The sequence below is a fragment of the Hemitrygon akajei genome, unplaced genomic scaffold (assembly GCF_048418815.1).
Source record: "Hemitrygon akajei unplaced genomic scaffold, sHemAka1.3 Scf000231, whole genome shotgun sequence".
In the NCBI taxonomy this organism is placed as follows: Eukaryota; Metazoa; Chordata; class Chondrichthyes; order Myliobatiformes; family Dasyatidae; genus Hemitrygon; species Hemitrygon akajei.
Window position 1 is genome coordinate 57,217 of NW_027332113.1, and position 20,447 is coordinate 77,663.

General features: G+C 52.4%; 3 protein-coding genes across 3 annotated transcripts in view; 1 reads left to right on the forward strand and 2 right to left on the reverse strand.

Moving 5' to 3' along the window:
- LOC140724463 (ribonuclease inhibitor-like) overlaps positions 1-2,167 on the forward strand; it is a 35,492-nt gene extending 33,325 nt beyond the window's left edge. The window contains exon 12 of the mRNA XM_073038912.1: positions 1,636-2,167. Within this exon, the coding sequence (XP_072895013.1) occupies positions 1,636-1,723 (88 nt within the window). The 3' untranslated portion in view covers positions 1,724-2,167. The remainder of the gene's footprint in view (positions 1-1,635) is intronic.
- Positions 2,168-14,965: 12,798 nt separating this feature from the next.
- Positions 14,966-17,050, reverse strand: pgap4 (post-GPI attachment to proteins GalNAc transferase 4). Its single transcript, XM_073038915.1, has one exon. The coding sequence runs from the start codon at positions 16,750-16,752 to the stop codon at positions 15,619-15,621; it is 1,134 nt and encodes a 377-aa protein (XP_072895016.1). The 5' UTR covers positions 16,753-17,050; the 3' UTR covers positions 14,966-15,618.
- A 12-nt stretch (positions 17,051-17,062) lies between these two features.
- LOC140724465 (uncharacterized) lies at positions 17,063-18,419 on the reverse strand. Its single transcript, XM_073038916.1, has 2 exons — positions 17,939-18,419; positions 17,063-17,787 (listed from the first exon to the last, which is right to left on the reverse strand). The coding sequence occupies exons 1-2, from the start codon at positions 18,417-18,419 to the stop codon at positions 17,063-17,065; spliced, it is 1,206 nt and encodes a 401-aa protein (XP_072895017.1).
- Positions 18,420-20,447: the final 2,028 nt, after the last annotated feature.

A 20,447-nucleotide genomic window follows, 5' to 3' on the forward strand; every position in this document is an offset into this window, starting at 1 on the left:
GGCAAATTGGATCAGCAGATTTGCTGATGATACAAAGATTGGAGGTGTAGTGGACAGTGAGGAAGGTTTTCAAAGCTTGCAGAGGGATCTGGACCAGCTGGAGCTATGGGCTGAAAAATGGCAGATGGAGTTTAATGCGGACAAGTGTGAGGTATTGCACTTTGGAAGGTCAAACCAAGATAGAACATACAAGGTAAATGGTAGGGCACTGAGGAGTGCAGTAGAACAGAGGGATCTGGGAATACAGATACAAAATTCCCTAAAAGTGGCATCACAAGTAGATAGGGTTGTAAAGAGAGCTTTTGGTACATTGGCCTTTATAAATCAAAGTATTGAGTATAAGAGTTGGAATGTAATGGTGAGGTTGTATAAGACATTGGTGAGGCAGAATTTGGAGTATTGTGTGCAGTTTTGGTCACCTAATTACAGGAAGGATATTAATAAGGTTGAAAGAGTGCAGAGAAGGTTTACAAGGATGTTGCTGGGACTTGAGAAACTGAGTTACAGAGAAAGGTTGAATAGGTTAGGACTTTATTCCCTGGAGCGTAGGAGAATGAGGGGTGATTTGATAGAGGTGTATAAAATTATGATGGGTATAGATAGAGTGAATGCAGGCAGGCTTTTTCCACTGAGGCCAGGGGAGAAAAAAACCAGAGGTCATGGGTTAAGGGTGACGGGGTAAAAGTTTAAAGGGAACATTAGGGGGGGCTTCTTCATGCAGAGAGTGGTGGGAGTGTTGAATGAGCTGCCAGATGAAGTGGTAAATGCGGGCTCACTTTTAACATTTAAGAAAAACTTGGACAGGTAAATGGATGAGAGGGGTTTGGAGGGATATGGACCAGGTGCAGGTCAGTGGGACTAGGCAGAAAAATGGTTCGGCACAGCCAAGAAGGGCCAAAAGGCCTGTTTCTGTGCTGTAATATTCTATGGTTCTGTGGAAACTCACTGGACTCCCATGTCCAGTGTCTGCAGCTGAACATTGGTGTTATCAGTAATTGTGGGGTTCATAAACAATGAACATTACTGTGGGTATTGGTGAAAGTGGGATTAATAAACCCTGGGATTAAACTTCTCATCTCTCTCTGATCCACAGTCTACGGTCTGTCGGTCTCACAGCTGCTGGTGTTGTGGATCTCATCTCTGCTTTCAGTACAAACCGCTCACTGACAGAGCTGGACCTGGCTAATAATGAACTGAGAGATTCAGGAGTGAAACTGGTGTCTGAGGCTCTGAGGAACCCGGAGTGTAAATTACAGAGACTGGGGTAAGTATCACATTGTGTGATGATGATTTCAGTTACAGACCCAGGCTTGCGTGCATTGAACTCACAGATTCTGGCATTGAGGATCTCGTCTCTGATCTCACTACAAAACACTCAGTGAGGGAATTGGAACTGGATTGGAACACACTCACAGACCGATCTGTCTCCCACCGCTCTCCATCACCTCGTACTGACCCTCCCAAGTCTGGTGCGGCTTGAGTGAGTGTTTGTGGTGACATCTAGTGTGAATAAATATCAGTGAACCCCTGGGTGACATCTGTCTGTGAGTGTTGTTGAAATATTAATGTCAGTCCCCGTTACTGACACTGTTGTGTAATCAGTTTGTTTAATCTTTATTCATTCATCTGTTTCAGAGTGAGGGGGAATCGGTTCAGTTCAGCTGGAAAGAAACAGCTGAAGTCACTGGAGCGAACCAGACCCAGACTGAGAGTGATCTACTGAACATCCAACTGTGTGTACATCACCACCCCCGGGATCGGAACATTTCTCTCCCATTTCCCACCCTCCCCTTTGAACCCGAACATCCCAGCTGGAACCGAGTACGTGTCCCTCCTGTGGTGATGTTAAATGCCCGGTCGCAGAGTCACTGTCAATGAGAATATAGTTTAATATCGCTGGCATATATCATGAAGTTGTTGTTACGCTGCAACAGTACAGTGCAGTACATAATTAAAAACTATAAATTACAGTTGTAACGTCTAGGCCCGATTGACTCACGTTTGTCGAGGGGAAACTGGCATTGACCCCGCCAACAGTGTAATCGTGTACAAACCCACAACATAAAATATCAGACAGTACACAATATGCAATTAAATGATCACACTTTATAATTATTCCTTGGTGATGGGTTCGTAGAAACAAATGAAATAAAGTTCAGCAAATTTATCGGTTTTGTGCACAAGAAAATTAATTCATTGGAGCTTGTGTCTCCGGATCCGTCCACAATGACCTCCGAACCTCTGAACTGCCGAATTCCGGTATCCGCCGTCCTGGGATTCCGACCGCTCCCGCCTACGTCCATTCTCTTCACTCGCCTTCCCGAAAAGACCACAAACTCTGTCTTGGTTCCCCCCATACAAGATAGCATAACAGTCATTTATTGGTTAGCTCTCCATTATCTGTAATTACAACCCAAATATTTACAGCTACAAAGAACCATTACATCACCGATTAACTTTACAGAGAAGCCATTTCACTGTAACACTACAGAGAAGCCCTTTTGTTAGCCTTAGCAGTTAACATGGAAGAGAATCCACACAGTAAATAAATATATATATATATATAATCTCAAATAATAACCCTGACAGGGTGTCAAGAAAACAATTCTCCCTCAATGTCACAAAAACAAAGGAGCCGGTTGTGGATTACAGAGGGAATGGAGACGGGCTAACCCCTATTGACATCAATGGACCTGGGGTTGAGAGGGTGAACAGCTTTAAGTTCCTTGGCATACACATCACTGAGGATCTCACATGGTCTGTACACACTGGCTGTGGGGTGAAGAAGGCACATCAGCGTCTCTTTCACCTCAGACGGTTGAGGAAGTTTGGTATGGGCTCCCAAATCCTGAGGACTTCCTACAGGGGCACAATTGAGAGCATCCTGACTGGCTGCATCACTGCCTGGTACGGGAACTGTACTTCCCTCAATCACAGGACTCTGCAGAGAGTGGTGCGGACAGCCCAGCGCATCTGTAGATGTGAACTTCCCACCATTCAGGACATTTACAGAGACAGGGGTGTAAAAAGGGCCCGAAGGATCATTGGGGACCCGAGTCACCCCAACCACAAACTGTTCCAGCTGCCACCATCCGGGAAACGGTACCGCAGCATAAAAGCCAGAACCAACAGGCTCCGGGACAGCTTCTTACACCAGGCCATCAGACTGATTAGTTCACACTGACACAACCGTATTTCTATGTTATATAGACCATCCTGTTTTACATAGTATTTGTTATAAATTGCACATTTAGACAAAGACATAACAAAGATTTTTACTCCTCATGTATATGAAGGATCTAAGTAATAAGGTCAATTCAGTTCAAGATATATAGGTTAAATAAGTGGTGCAAATGTTGAATTAAAAGATGGCGAGTGTCAATGTCCGTTCAGCAGCTGTTCTTCCCCTCTGAATCATTGAGATTTGTGCCTTCACGATTCCGTACCTTCTGTAGCAACGAGCAGAGGGCACGCCTTGCAGAGGTCCTTGATGATGGATGCTGTCTTCCTGAGGCATCGCTTCTGGAAGATGTCCTCGATGGTGAGGTGGCTAGTGTGAATGCTGGAGTTCACTGAGTTTACAACTTTCTGCAGCTTATTTCAATCCTGTGCATTGGCCCCTCCCTCTCCATACTAGTCCGTGATGCAACCAGTTAGAGTGCTCTCCACGGTACACCTGTAGAAATTTGCAAACGTACAAAATCTCCTGGAACTCCTCATGAAATACAGTGGCTGCTGTGCCACCTTTGTAACTGCATCAATATGTTGGGCTCAGGGTAGATCCTCAGATGCTGACAGTCAGGAACTTGAAATTACTCACCCTTTCCACTTCTAGTCCCTCAAAGAGGATTGGTGCGTGTTCCCTTGTCTTACCCTTTCTGAAGTCCGCTGTCAATTCTTTGTTCTTACTGGCATTGAGTGCGAGGTTATTGCTGCGACAGATCTGAACTGGCTTATCTATCTCACTCCTGCGTGCGCCCTCTTGTCACTGTCTGAAATTCTGCCAACAATAGTTGTATAATCAGCAAATCTATAGACGGCATTTGAGCCATACCTAGCTGCACAGTCATGGGTGTAGAGAGAGTAGAGCACTGGGCTAGACAGACATCCTTGAGGTGTGGATTATCAGTGAGGTGGAGATGTTATTTCTGCTCTGCATGGACTGTGGTCTTCCAGTGAGGAAGTCGAGGATCCAGTTGCAGAAGGAGGCACAGAGGCTCAGATTATTGATGACTGGCTGTGGGTTAAACAGCGAGGTGTAGCCAATAACCAGCATCCCGACAGAGGTATTTGTATTGATCAAGGCCACATGTGAGATCACATCGGCTACAGACATATTGTGGTGATAGGCAAAGGGTTTGTGGAAATATATCTGTAATCCTGAAGTCTTAATGGATTTGTCACTTATGTGAAATGTAATGTGACAGAATGGAACCCATGAGATCCCGAGGTGCTTTGCCGGTTTGGATGGGAAGCTTACAAGTCTGTGTGTTCATTACTATGACAGGAGATTTGTTTTACAGCTGGGGGCATGTTTTGACAACAGGGGTAAACAGGACAGAGCTTCCAAAGGTCAAATGTCCCGACTAGTTAAGGATGAAGATAACAGTAATGTTATGGAATGGAGCAAACTAATTACTGTTCTCTGTAAACACTATAAAACTGCTTTGCTTGAGGTATAGCACTGAAGATGTTTTCCAGATGATACTTGGCTGCAAAATAGAACTTCCCTTGCAAGTAAAATAATTTGATCCACTCTGAAATTGTTATAGTTTGTTACATTATATTAGAAGACCGAGTTGAATAGCACATGACAGAATTTGGAAGTTCCACCAAGATTCACTGGTCTAGATTCAACAGCTCACTGTCTCACTTTCGTCCTATACACTGCGATCGATGCTATGGTGTTGATTGGGTCAGTTTTCTCGTCATGACTCCAACGCATTCAGTATGACGATAGAAACTTTTTGAGTAAGGAAAGAGGTGAAGATTTTGGTCGACGTGGCGTCTGGGACGTGTGAAAGAGATGTGCACAAATGTATTGGATGGTTTTAGTGTTGGGGACACTTATATAGGTCAACTTAACATCGGGAATGTGTGAAATTTTACTGAGAAAGGAAACTAATAAACCATCCAATAATGAAAAGGTTTCAGGGACACCAGGTGCTGGAACTAAATACTAAGATGTTATTAAATCCTACAGGAATGTTGTAGTGAAAACTGGTCATTTGATGGAATATTGGTAACTGTAAATAGAACAAAATAAGGATAAAGTAAAAGGTGGGACAGGTGCATCTTTCCCTGATGCAGAAAGTGAAATCAGCACATGAAAAGAAATGTGACACTGGAAATCATAGGATGTGTTTAAAGCAGACACAGGGCTGCAAAGCCAGTTTGCTGCACAGAGAGCAATAGTATGTGCCTTTGGATCTGAAAGAAGGGGGAGACGATGAATATGGAAGTGTGGATTGGATTGATAAGGTGAAGAATGGGTGGAGCTTAGGACGATGGTGACTCCTTTGCCGCCTCTATTTCTATCTTTAATATCTCTATTTTTTTCCTTTTCAGGGTTATTTTGAAGACCCTGACCTCCGGGTTACTCGCTGACTTTGGTTCTTTGCGGGAAGCTCTCGGCCTCACACCCGGACGCTTTTCGAAATGCCGAGGACGCGGCCTGGAAGACTAGTGCACCTTCCCGGTGCCGGGTTTTCGTGGCTCTGGGGACGGGCTGATCCAAGGCTGGTGTTGCCGACTGATGCGTCCTGGGAGATGGAAGATTGGAAGCCGGCCGTGGGCCCGGAGACCCGAGTTCTTTGGGCACAGGACTCGGAAAAGGCGACGCAACAGACTTTTAACACCGTGAATCAGCGAGTTGTTTGTTATGTCTCCCCTCTCGCAGTGAGAGGGGGACAGCTCTTTCTCCCCTTATTTATGAGAGAGAGGCTGTGGGATGTGGAATTACCGGGTGAACGAGTAGTCTTTGGGGTACAGCAAGTCTGTGTCTTTGTTGATACTTTGCTGCAGCCTTGAGTGCTCGGTGGAGGGCGCCGATGTTTTTTTGCCGGTGGGGGGGGTTCGTTCCTTTGTCGCTGCTTGTGCGTGGGAGGGGGGAGCTGGGGGGGGCTTTGTGGTTCTAACATTTAACTGTCGATCATTCTTTGGGGCGCTCCTCTGTTTTCGTGCATGTTTGAGAAGAAGAAGAATTTCAGGATGTATATTTCTCTGACGTTAAAATTGAACCTATTGATATGCTTATGGTGAGCCGCCCCTGCTGATGTGCAGCCAACAACAGCCGGTGCTATGGGCTGCACAAGTCGCTCCCATAGTTACGATCAGCGGGAGGGGCCGGGGAAGGAAATTAAAACCAGAATGCTACCCTGTCCGGGGTACAGCGGTTAAGGGATATTACTAAGGGTATCGGGACATGTGTGTCCAGGGATGATTCCCTGGTAACTAATTACTTGTTTCAAGTAATCAGTTACCAGGGAACAACACACAGTCTGGGACAGGAGATTGATTAGAGCGTGCTTGCATCTGGACACACACTCTGCCAGAAGCACAGTGACACGTTAGGGGGAATAGATGAGGAATTAAAGAATGCGATACTGACCGTAATGGGTAATAACAACAGGGACCCAATAGGTGTTACCAGAGGAAAGGAGAACGTGCCACTGCATTGGTGTCCCGTATGTGGATCAATATTGGATTTAGAGCCTCACACCACCAGGTTTAGGAGCAGTTATTACCCCTCAACCATCAGACTCTTGAACCAAAGGGGGTAACCGTACGCGCCTCATCACTGAAATGTTCCTGTGTTGCTCTTAAGGCATTTGTTTAGCTTTATTACATTTTTGCTTTAGTAATTCGTTTGTAATTATTTTCTAGTTAAAGTTAAGGTTGTTGAAAGTAACTTCGTTGTCTGTGATGTATCGCGGCATGCGATGACGTCTCACCCGGTTTCGCCGCGTCTTGTGGGGAAATACTGGTTTGGAGAAATGGGAAGGAGGGGGCTTGTGTGTGCAGGATCAGCGCGAGGAAAGTTTGATTCTACTCACTAAGAAACATCATAGAAGCAAAGCCGTAAGTTCATATGACAGTCGATATGTTGAAGTAAAAATGTTAATGCTGATTCTGTTAAAAGTAATGACGGTTGATAAAATTTATTTTCTTGTGCCATTGAAAGCGTTGCTGGATAGTTTGTGTTGAAGTGTATTTAAAGTTGTTGATGGCGTAGGTAGATTCTGACTATGTTGTAATTTAATGAGACTTTAATGTAATATAGTTTGTTGTAGTTTTACTTTTACAAGTACTTATGATGTAAATGTGATGCCAAAAAGGAAACAAATACTGTATATATATATATTGTTTTATCAACAGTTTTCACCCTACGTTAATGTGGAAGAGTGAACAGTAAACGGTTAATCTTGCCTTCATTGACTAGTTTAACACGGTGTTTAGTTCAGAGTTTATACACCTGCACGAGAACACTACAGTTCCCACGCCAATGGACTCACTTTCAAGAACTCTTCATCTCAATATTTATTGCTTATTTATTTTTATTTCTGCTTGTGGAATGGCCTAGCTGATTTTATTATGGTTATTTGTTGGGGAGGTCCACAAGGAAGTGAACCTCAGGGTTTGTATATGGTGACATGTACGCACTCTGATATGTAATTTAACTGTGCCCTGTGAAATAGCTGGTAACGGTCTATCCATGACCATGATTGATCCTGGCAGGTTCGACGGAAGTGGTTTGCCATTGCCTCCTTCTGGGCAGTGTCTTTGCAAGACGGGTGACCCCCAGCCATTATCGATACTCTTCAGAGACCGTCTGCCTGGCGTCAGTGGTCACGTAACCAGAAGCGGTGCGTAAACCGACCCCTGTGGGACACCGCCAGAAAATTAAAATGCGAGTAGCATTTGGAGTAGGGTGGATGAGATCGTGTCGCAATTAGAGACTGGTCGGTATGACATTGCGGGCGTCACTGAGTCGTGGCTGAAAGGAGGGCACAATTGGGAACCTAACGGTAAAGGATCTGCTTTGTATCAAAAGGACAGGCAGTTAGGCCTAGTGGGTGGTGATGTCTCTCTGTTGGTAAGAGATGGAATTACATCTTTAGAAAGAGGTGACAGGGTCAGAGAATGTTCAATCTTTGTGGGTGGAGTTGAGAAGCTGCAAGGGTAAAAAATGATGATGGGAATCATACATAGGCCTCCAAATAGTAGCCAAGATGTGGGGTTGACATTGCAAAGGGAGCTGGAAAAGGCGTGTGATAAGGGTAATGACACAATTGTGTTGGGGGACTCCAATATGCAAGGAAATTGGAGAAATCAGGTTGGTGTCGGATTGCAAGAGAGGGAATCTGTTGACTGCCTGAGATGGCTTTTAGAACAGCTTGTGCTCGAGCCTACTCAGGGAAAGACCACCTTGGCTAGAGGAAGGGCAGGATTGGCTGATGCCGGTACCGGGGTTTAGGCGTTTTAAAAGGAATAGCATGGGAGGTAGAAAAGGTGGGGGGAGTGGCATTGCTGGTCAGGGATAGTATCACGGCTGTAGAAAGGGAGGACGCTGCAGAGTGAGTGTCCACTGAGTCGGTGTGGGTGGAAGTCAGAAATAGGAAGGGATCAATCACTGTGCTGGGAGTAGTCTATAGGCTCCCAAAGAGCCCTCGGGACACCGAGGAGCCGATAAGCAGGCAGATTTTAGAATGGTGCAGGAAATACAGGGTAGTAGTTATGGGTGATTTCAACTTCCCTCATATTGACTGGCACCTCCTGAGTGCAAGGGGGATAGATGGGGCTGAATTTGTCAGGTGTGTTCAAGAAGGATTCCTGACACAGTATGTGGACCGGCCAACGAGAGGAGAGGCCATACTGGATAATGAACCTGGTCAGGTGACAGACCTCTTGGTGGGGGAGCATTTTGGTGAGAGTGACCACAACTCCCTTAGCTTCAGCATAGCTATGGAAAGGGATAAAATCAGACAAAATGGTAAAGTGCTTAACTGGGGAAGGGCTAACTTTGAAGGGATGAGGCAGGAACTAGCGAGAGTAAATTGGAAACAGATGTTCAAAGGTGAAAGCACAGAAGTAATGCGGAGGAAGTTTAGGGACCACTTGTGCTGGGTTCAGGATAGGTTTGTCCCACCGAGACAAGGAAAATAATGGTAGGAAAAGGGAACCGTGGCTGACAAAACGTGAGGCAACTCATCAAGAGGAAGAAGGAAGCATATGTTAGATATAAGAAGCAGGAGGGGCTCATGAGAAGTATAGGGTAGCCAGGAATGAGCTTAAGAAGGGACTTGGGAGATCTCGAAGGGGGAATGAGAAGGCCTTGGCATGTAGGATTAAGGAGAACCCCAAGGCATCCTATGCTTATGTGAGGAACAGAAGGATGACAAGAATGAGGGTGGGGCTGCTAAAGGATAAAGAAGACAACATGTGCCTGGAGGCGGAGGAGGTTGGGGAGATCCTGAATGAATACTTTGCTTCAATATTCACAAGTGAAAAGGATCCTGATCAGGGTGAGGTCGAAATAGAACAGGCCTGTGTGCTGGGCAATGTGGAGATTAAGGAAGAAGTAGTGTTGGATCTTCTTAAAAACATCAAGATTAGTAAGTCCCTAGGGCAAGACGTGATACACCCCAAGCTGCTGTGGGAAGTGAGAGAAGAGATCGCTGGAGCAGTAGCTATGATCTTTGAATCCTCTTTGGCTGCAGGGGAGGTGCCAGAGGATTGGAGAATGGCAAATGTAGTTCCTTTGTTTAAAAAAATGTAATAGGGAGAATCCTGGGAACTATAGACCGGTGAGTCTTATGTCGGTGGTCTGCAAACTATTGGAAAGGATTCTTAAGGATAGGATCTACGAGCATTTGGAGAAGTGCCGTCTACTCAAGGATAGTCAACATGGCCTTGTGAAGGGAAGATCGTGCCTCATGAGCCAAGTTTAGATTTTTGAAGAGTTAACAAAAGAAATTGATGAGGGTAGGGCAGTAGATGTGGTCTACATGGACTTTAGCAAGGCATTTGACAAGGTCCCCCATTAGAGACTCATCCGGAAAGTCATGAGGCATGGGATCAGTGGAACCTTGGCTGTTTGGATAAAAATTTGGCTTACAGGAAGAAAGCAGAGGGTAGTTGTGGAAGGAAAGTATTCTGCCTGGTGGTCGGTGACTAGTGGAGTGCCGCAGGGATCTGTCCTGGGACCCCTGCTATTTGTGATTTTTATAAATGACCTGGATGTAGAGGCGGAAGGATGGGTGAGTAAGTTTGCGGATGACTCGAAGATTGGAGGAGTTGTGGATGGAGCTGTAGGTTGTCGAAGGTTACAAGAGGATATAGACAGGCTGCAGAGGTGGGCAGAAAAATAGCAGATGGAGTTCAATCCCGACAAGTGTGAGGTGATGCATTTTGAAAGGACAAACCAGAAGACTGAGTACAGGATTAATGGTCAGTTACTTAAGAGTGTGGATGAACAAAGGGACCTTGGGGTTCAAATCCATACATCCCTTAAGATCGCTGCACAGGTTGATAGGGTAGTTAAGAAGGCTTATGGGATGCTAGGCTTCATTAACAGAGGGATTGAGTTCAAGAGTAGAGAGGTCACGTTGCAACTCTACAAATCTCTGGTGAGACTGCAGAGTATTGTGTTCAATTCTGGACACCTCATTGTAGGAAGGATGTGGAAGCTATGGAGAGGGTGCAGAGGAGATTTACCAGGATGTTGCCTGGTTTGGAGAACAAGTCACATGAGGCAAGGTTAGCAGAGCTGGGACTTTTCTCTTTGGAGCGTAGAAGAATGAGAGGGGACTTGATAGAGGTCTACAAGATTATGACAGGCATAGATAGGATGGATAGTCAGTACCTGTTTCCCAGGGCACCAATAGCAAACACCAGAGGGCATAGGTACAAAGTTAAGGGAGGGAAGTTTAGGGGAGACATCAGGGGTAGGTTTTTTTACACAGAGGGTTGTGGGTGCCTGGAATGACTTGCCAGGGATGGTGGTGGAGGCTAAAACATCAGGGGTATTTAAGAGCCTCTTGGATGAAAGAAAAATGGAGGGTTATGGGTTAGTGTGGGTTTAGTACTTTTTTTAAGGATTATATGGGTCAGCACAACATTGAGGGCCGAAGGGCCTGTACTGTGCTGTGGTGTTCTATGGGTCCAGACTGGGTGTTGTGCAATAACACAGATCACATTCGGGAGCCTACTGACGGAACGCTTAGGAGTCAGTGATCAGGATGTGATTGAATTCACCCTGCAACTTGAGAGGGAGAAGCACAAGTCAGTATTGCAATGGAATACAAGGAACGACAGAAACTCGGTGTCCTCGGTTCCCCCTCTTCCATCTCTCCCTCCCCTCCTCAACTCCACCCTTCTGTTCCCCCTCCCCATCGCCCCTGCTCTCTCCCCTTCAACCCTTTCGCCACCTCCCACAGATATCTACCCCCCCCCCCCCCCACCACCGTCTCTCATTCTCACTCTCTCAGCCAGAATAATTAACACCGGCTGCATCAGTGTTTGAGACAAGATATTTAATTTTGCTTAAATTAAGGCCACAGCAGTCAGTGATAATTCACAGATAAATCTGTCGCAATCCCAAATTACATTAGCATTTCATAACTTGTGTGAAACATCGGTTCTGCCGTAAGTTCCCCTAGGAGCTGCTCGGCTGGGCGCGGAAGGGATCCCACCCAACAACCTCTTATACACATCATCAGTCAAAGGCACCCGTGTCATTAGTGGAGTGAATCTCCCTCCGCACCGTCCCATCACACACTCCCAGGGTCAGACACAGAGTGAATCTCCCTCCGCACCGTCCCATCACACACTCCCGGGGTCAGACACAGAGTGAATCTCCCTCCGCACCGTCCCATCCCTCACTCCGGGGTCAGACACAGAGTGAATCTCCCTCCGCACCGTCCCATCACACACTCCCGGGGGCAGACGCAGAGTGAATCTCCCTCCGCACCGTCCCATCACACACTCCCAGGGTCAGGCACAGAGTGAATCTCCCCCCGCACCGTCCCATCACACACTCCCGGGGTCAGACACAGAGTGAATCTCCCCCCGCACCGTCCCATCACACACTCCCAGGGTCAGACACAGAGTGAATCTCCCCCCGCACCGTCCCATCACACACTCCCGGGGTCAGACACAGAGTGAATCTCCCTCCACACCGTCCCATCCCTCACTCCGGGGTCAGACGCACCGTCCCATCACACACTCCCGGGGTCAGACACAGAGTGAATCTCCCTCCGCACCGTCCCATCACACACTCCCGGGGTCAGACACAGAGAGAATCTCCCCCCGCACCGTCCCATCACACACTCCCGGGGTCAGACACAGAGTGAATCTCCCTCCGCACCGTCCCATCACACACTCCCAGGGTCAGACACAGAGTGAATCTCCCTCCACCCCGTCCCATCACACACTCCCGGGGTCAGACACAGAGTGAATCTCCCTCCACACCGTCCCATCACACACTCCCGGGGTCAGACACAGAGTGAATCTCCCTCCACACCGTCCCATCACACACTCCCGGGGTCAGACACAGAGTGAATCTCCCTCCGCACCGTCCCATCACACACTCCCGGGGTCAGACACAGAGTGAATCTCCCTCCGCACCGTCCCATCACACACTCCCGGGGTCAGACACAGAGTGAATCTCCCTCCGCACCGTCCCATCACACACTCCGGGGTCAGACACAGAGTGAATCTCCCCCCGCACCGTCCCATCACACACTCCGGGGTCAGACACAGAGTGAATCTCCCCCCGCACCGTCCCATCACACACTCCCGGGGTCAGACACAGAGTGAATCTCCCTCCACACCGTCCCATCACACACTCCCGGGGTCAGACACAGAGTGAATCTCCCTCCGCACCGTCCCATCACACACTCCCGGGGTCAGACACAGAGTGAATCTCCCTCCGCACCGTCCCATCACACACTCCCAGGGTCAGGCACAGAGTGAATCTCCCCCCGCACCGTCCCATCACACACTCCCGGGGTCAGACACAGAGTGAATCTCCCCCCGCACCGTCCCATCACACACTCCCAGGGTCAGACACAGAGTGAATCTCCCCCCGCACCGTCCCATCACACACTCCCGGGGTCAGACACAGAGTGAATCTCCCTCCACACCGTCCCATCCCTCACTCCGGGGTCAGACGCACCGTCCCATCACACACTCCCGGGGTCAGACACAGAGTGAATCTCCCTCCGCACCGTCCCATCACACACTCCCGGGGTCAGACACAGAGAGAATCTCCCCCCGCACCGTCCCATCACACACTCCCGGGGTCAGACACAGAGTGAATCTCCCTCCGCACCGTCCCATCACACACTCCCGGGGTCAGACACAGAGTGAATCTCCCTCCACCCCGTCCCATCACACACTCCCGGGGTCAGACACAGAGTGAATCTCCCTCCACCCCGTCCCATCACACACTCCCGGGGTCAGACACAGAGTGAATCTCCCTCCACACCGTCCCATCACACACTCCCGGGGTCAGACACAGAGTGAATCTCCCTCCGCACCGTCCCATCACACACTCCCGGGGTCAGACACAGAGTGAATCTCCCTCCGCACCGTCCCATCACACACTCCCGGGGTCAGACACAGAGTGAATCTCCCTCCGCACCGTCCCATCACACACTCCGGGGTCAGACACAGAGTGAATCTCCCCCCGCACCGTCCCATCACACACTCCGGGGTCAGACACAGAGTGAATCTCCCCCCGCACCGTCCCATCACACACTCCCGGGGTCAGACACAGAGTGAATCTCCCCCCACACCGTCCCATCACACACTCCCGGGGTCAGACACAGAGTGAATCTCCCTCCGCACCGTCCCATCACACACTCCCGGGGTCAGACACAGAGTGAATCTCCCTCCGCACCGTCCCATCACACACTCCCGGGGTCAGACACAGAGTGAATCTCCCTCCGCACCGTCCCATCACACACTCCCGGGGTCAGACACAGAGTGAATCTCCCTCCGCACCGTCCCATCACACACTCCCAGGGTCAGACACAGAGTGAATCTCCCTCCGCACCGTCCCATCACACACTCCCGGGGTCAGACACAGAGTGAATCTCCTTCCACACCGTCCCATCACACACTCCCAGGGTCAGACACAGAGTGAATCTCCCTCAACACCGTCCCATCACACACTCCCGGGTTCAGACACAGAGACAATCTCCCTCCACACCGTCCCATCACACACTCCCGGGGTCAGACACAGAGTGAATCTCCCTCCGCACCGTCCCATCACACACTCCCGGGGTCAGACACAGAGTGAAACTCCCTCCGCACCATCCCATCACACACTCCCGGGGTCAGACACAGAGAGAATCTCCCTCCGCACCGTCCCATCACACACTCCCGGGGTCAGACAGAGAGAATCTCCCTCCGCACCGTCCCATCACACACTCCCGGGGTCAGACACAGAGAGAATCTCCCTCCGCACCGTCCCATCACACACTCCCGGGGTAAGACACAGAGTGAATCTCCCTCCGCACCGTCCCATCACACACTCCCGGGGTCAGACACAGAGAGAATCTCCCTCCGCACCGTCCCATCACACACTCCCGGGGTAAGACACAGAGTGAATCTCCCTCCGCACCGTCCCATCACACACTCCCGGGGTAAGACACAGAGTGAATCTCCCTCCGCACCGTCCCATCACACACTCCCAGGGTCAGACACAGAGTGAATCTCCCTCCGCACCGTCCCATCACACACTCCCGGGATCAGACACAGAGTGAATCTCCCTCCGCACCGTCCCATCACACACTCCCAGGGTCAGACAGAAAGTGAATCTCCCTCCGCACCGTCCCATCACACACTCCCGGGATCAGACACAGAGTGAATCTCCCTCCGCACCGTCCCATCACACACTCCCGGGATCAGACACAGAGTGAGGCTCCCTCCACACTGTCCCACCACACACTCCCGGGGTCAGACACAGAGTGAATCTCCCCCCGCACCGTCCCAGCACACACTCCCGGGGTCAGACACAGAGTGAATCTCCCCCCGCACCGTCCCACCACACACTCCCGGGGTAAGACACAGAGTGAATCTCCCCCCGCACCGTCCCACCACACACTCCCGGGGTAAGACACAGAGTGAATCTCCCTCCGCACCGTCCCACCACACACTCCCGGGGTAAGACACAGAGTGAATCTCCCTCCGCACCGTCCCACCACACACTCCCGGGGTAAGACACAGAGTGAATCTCCCTCCGCACCGTCCCACCACACACTCCCGGGGTAAGACACAGAGTGAATCTCCCTCCGCACCGTCCCATCACACACTCCCGGGGTCAGACACAGAGTGAATCTCCCTCCACACCGTCCCATCACACTCTCTCAGGGTCAGACACAGAGTGAATCGCCATCACACACTCCCAGGGTCAGACACAGGGTGAATCTCCATCACACACTCCCAGTGTCAGACACAGGGTGAATCTCCATCACACACTCCCAGGGTCAGACACAGAGTGAATCTCCCCCGCACCGTCCCATCACACACTCCCGGGGTTAGACAGAGTGCTCCCTCTGCAATGTCCCATCACACGCTCCTGGGGACAGACACAGAGTGAAGCTGCCCCCCTCAGAGACTGGGGCGTGCAATGTACCCCCGCAGGGTCGAGTACAGCCCGATGTGCGTGACCAGGTTGGGCTCGACCACGTAGGCCTCCTCGCCGTGCTCGCGGGCTGCCTCGTACAAGGCCGTGTCCTTGGCATAGCCCCTCCGGCACCTGCGCTCGCCCAGGTACGCCATGGCCCGGCGGGCCCCCTCCGCCGTGAAGGCCATGGCTGGCGTGCAGCAGTGGGAGGCCGGGGCCAGGGCGTAGAGCTGGGGGGTGAGCCGGCGCAGCTCCAGCAGGTAGACCCGGCCGCCCAACTCGGCCGCCAGCATGCACAGGGCCGCCAGCGCGGCCAGGGTGCCCAGGGAGCGCCGGGCGGGGAGCAGCCAGCGGAGGAGGGAGCCCCCGACGGCTCCCAGGCCAGCCCACTCGACCAGCCGGGCCGGCTCGGGGTGCAGGTAGCCCTGCAGCCTCTCGGGGTGGTAGAGTTTGACATAGAGGGGCCGGCGCCCCCTCAGCCTCCGGCCCAGCACGTCCCCCAGCACCAGGAAGAGGTCGGGGTGGGGCAGGGCGTCGTCCTCGGCCAGCAGCACGTGCCGGGCCCCCCCAGCCAGCGCCCGGCCCAGGCAGAAGAGGTAGTCGGCCTTCTCCTTCTCGAAGGTGTCGTCCTCGGGCGCCGGGGGGGACCCCACCTCCCCAAAGCGGCGCACCTCTGGGATCAGCCCCCGGGCCCGCTGGGGGAGGGCGTGCCCCTCGGGCGGGTGGTGGACGTTGCAGGCGAAGAGCTGGGCCCGGCCGCACCAGGGGCAGAGGCGCAGCAGGCGGTGGTAGGCGGCGGCTACCTGCAGGAAGTAGCGGTGGTCCGCGCCCTGCCGGCGGGCTGTGGTGACGATGGCCAGAGCCAGCTCCGGGGCTCCCTCGCCCCAGCCCTCCTCCTCCCGCCAGGGCCGCTGGAAGTATTGCTCGGCCTCCTCGGCCCGCTCTAGGCTCTCGGCCAGGGCCCAGTCCGTCAGCCTCCGCAGGCCCTCTGCCCCACCCTGGTAGTAGCGGGAGAAGCGCCGGTCTGCCCCAAACAGGGGCAGGCCCACGCCCAGCACCAGCAAGTAGAGAAGGGCCAGCTGGAGCCAGGGGTGGCCCAGCAGGTCACGGGGGGGCATTGTGAGTGGGGCCCCCCCCCCTTCTCCAGAACGTCCCTCAGGGAGGACGGGGCCTCCGGCTAGGTCTCAATCCTTCAAATGCCCCGAAACAGGTTTCTGATTTACCCCACTGTCTCCTCTCCCCCTTCTCCCTAGAGACAGGTCTCACATGCTGCCAGGTTCGTCCTCTCCCCACCCCACACGGACTTCCACTGCAAAGGACGGAAGCCCAAAGTCCCTGATTACGTCAAAACCGATGCCCCCACTTACCCCCCCACTCCCCCCTTGTGCTCTTTCCTCTTGGGGGATCCCTCAACCAGAATGAATCACCTCAATCCCTTTTCGGGATGTCCCCAGTGAGGGCGGGGACGCAGAACCCCAGCCAGGCCTCAAATTGCCACCCTGCTCGGCTGACCCGTCTGCAGGGCTGGACACCGTCTGGGTCTCGGCTGACCCGTCTGCAGGGCTGGACACCGTCTCTGGGTCTCGGCTGACCCGTCTGCGGGGCTGGACACCGTCTCTGGGTCTCGGCTGACCCGCCTGCAGGGCTGGACACCGTCTCTGGGTCTCGGCTGACCCGTCTGCAGGGCTGGACACCGTCTCTGGGTCTCGGCTGACCCGCCTGCAGGGCTGGACACCGTCTCTGGGTCTCGGCTGACCCGTCTGCAGGGCTGGACACCGTCTCTGGGTCTCGGCTGACCCGTCTGCAGGGCTGGACACCGCCTGGGTCTCGGCTGGACACCGTCTGGGTCTCGGCTGACCCGTCTGCAGGGCTGGACACCGTCTCTGGGTCTCGGCTGACCCGTCTGCAGGGCTGGACACCGTCTCTGGGTCTCGGCTGACCCGTCTGCAGGGCTGGACACCGTCTCTGGGTCTCGGCTGACCCGCCTACAGGGCTGGACACCGTCTGGGTCTCGGCTGACCCGCCTGCAGGGCTGGACACCGTCTCTGGGTCTCGGGGCCACGCCGACGCCGGTGGTGAACCGTGCGGGACTCGACAGCCAGCCGTCCCCGCTCCGCTGTCCCGACGAGGTGGGTCCGCTCCGAGCCAGACACCTGGAGGCAGAGTGGGGGGATATGGAGGTAGACGTGAGGTGAGGCCGTAACTCCTCCCCTCCCCACAATCACCCGAGGAAAGGCAGGCAGGGGTATCTCCGGGCCTGTGGAGCGCTCGCAGAGTGACCGAGTCCCCGCCCCGGACACCCACCTGAGCCGCCGGCTGACGGGCCCGGGCCTCGGCCTGCTGGACGGTCTCCGCTGCTCAGCCCGGCGCCGACGCCCGGAGAGAGCTCGGCCAATGGGAGTGAAGGGGGCGGGAGGTCCCGGCCAATGGGAGTGTGAGGGGCGGAGGTCCGGTCCAATGGGAGTGTGAGGGGCGGAGGTCCCGGCCAATGGGAGTGTGAGGGGCGGAGGTCCGGTCCAATGGGAGTGTGAGGGGCGGAGGTCCGGTCCAATGGGGAGGCGAGGAAGGGGAAGACGTCAGAACTGGAAGGAGGAGCTGGCCAATGGCAGGGAGAGGGAGGTTCGTCCCGGCCAATAGGCGGCAAGGACACCTTAAAACACGGAAACATCAGCAGAGGCTGGAAATGAGACGGGATGCCGGAGGACCCAGCTCGACTGTTTTCCACGGGAGCAGCCTGGACATCTTCTCCCCGCCTGGTCCTCAGTTCAGAAACCCTCACACCCATCCATCTCACTACCCTCGCTTCACAAACCCTCACACCCATCCATCTCACTACCCTCAGTTCACAAACCCTCACACCCATCCATCTCACTACCCTCAGTTCACAAACCCTCACACCCATCCATCTCACTACCCTCAGTTCACAAACCCTCACACCCATCCATCTCACTACCCTCAGTTCACAAACCCTCACACCCATCCATCTCACTACCCTCAGTTCACAAACCCTCACACCCATCCATCTCACTACCCTCAGTTCACAAACCCTCACACCCATCCATCTCACTACCCTCGCTTCACAAACCCTCACACCCATCCATCTCACTACCCTCGCTTCACAAACCCTCACACCCATCCATCTCACTACCCTCAGTTCACAAACCCTCACACCCATCCATCTCACTACCCTCAGTTCACAAACCCTCACACCCATCCATCTCACTACCCTCAGTTCACAAACCCTCACACCCATCCATCTCACTACCCTCAGTTCACAAACCCTCACACCCATCCATCTCACTACCCTCAGTTCACAAACCCTCACACCCATCCATCTCACTACCCTCAGTTCACAAACCCTCACACCCATCCATCTCACTACCCTCAGTTCACAAACCCTCACACCCATCCATCTCACTACCCTCAGTTCACAAACCCTCACACCCATCCATCTCACTACCCTCAGTTCACAAACCCTCACACCCATCCATCTCACTACCCTCGCTTCACAAACCCTCACACCCATCCATCTCACTACCCTCGCTTCACAAACCCTCACACCCATCCATCTCACTACTCTCAGTTCACAAACCCTCACACCCATCCATCTCACTACCCTCGCTTCACAAACCCTCACACCCATCCATCTCACTACCCTCAGTTCACAAACCCTCACACCCATCCATCTCACTACTCTCAGTTCACAAACCCTCACACCCATCCATCTCACTACCCTCAGTTCACAAACCCTCACACCCATCCATCTCACTACCCTCGCTTCACAAACCCTCACACCCATCCATCTCACTACCCTCAGTTCACAAACCCTCACACCCATCCATCTCACTACCCTCAGTTCACAAACCCTCACACCCATCCATCTCACTACCCTCGCTTCACAAACCCTCACACCCATCCATCTCACTACTCTCAGTTCACAAACCCTCACACCCATCCATCTCACTACCCTCAGTTCACAAACCCTCACACCCATCCATCTCACTACCCTCAGTTCACAAACCCTCACACCCATCCATCTCACTACCCTCAGTTCACAAACCCTCACACCCATCCATCTCACTACCCTCAGTTCACAAACCCTCACACCCATCCATCTCACTACCCTCAGTTCACAAACCCTCACACCCATCCATCTCACTACCCTCAGTTCACAAACCCTCACACCCATCCATCTCACTACCCTCAGTTCACAAACCCTCACACCCATCCATCTCACTACCCTCAGTTCACAAACCCTCACACCCATCCATCTCACTACCCTCAGTTCACAAACCCTCACACCCATCCATCTCACTACCCTCAGTTCACAAACCCTCACACCCATCCATCTCACTACCCTCAGTTCACAAACCCTCACACCCATCCATCTCACTACCCTCAGTTCACAAACCCTCACACCCATCCATCTCACTACCCTCAGTTCACAAACCCTCACACCCATCCATCTCACTACCCTCGCTTCACAAACCCTCACACCCATCCATCTCACTACCCTCAGTTCACAAACCCTCACACCCATCCATCTCACTACCCTCAGTTCACAAACCCTCACACCCATCCATCTCACTACTCTCAGTTCACAAACCCTCACACCCATCCATCTCACTACCCTCGCTTCACAAACCCTCACACCCATCCATCTCACTACCCTCGCTTCACAAACCCTCACACCCATCCATCTCACTACCCTCAGTTCACAAACCCTCACACCCATCCATCTCACTACCCTCAGTTCACAAACCCTCACACCCATCCATCTCACTACTCTCAGTTCACAAACCCTCACACCCAT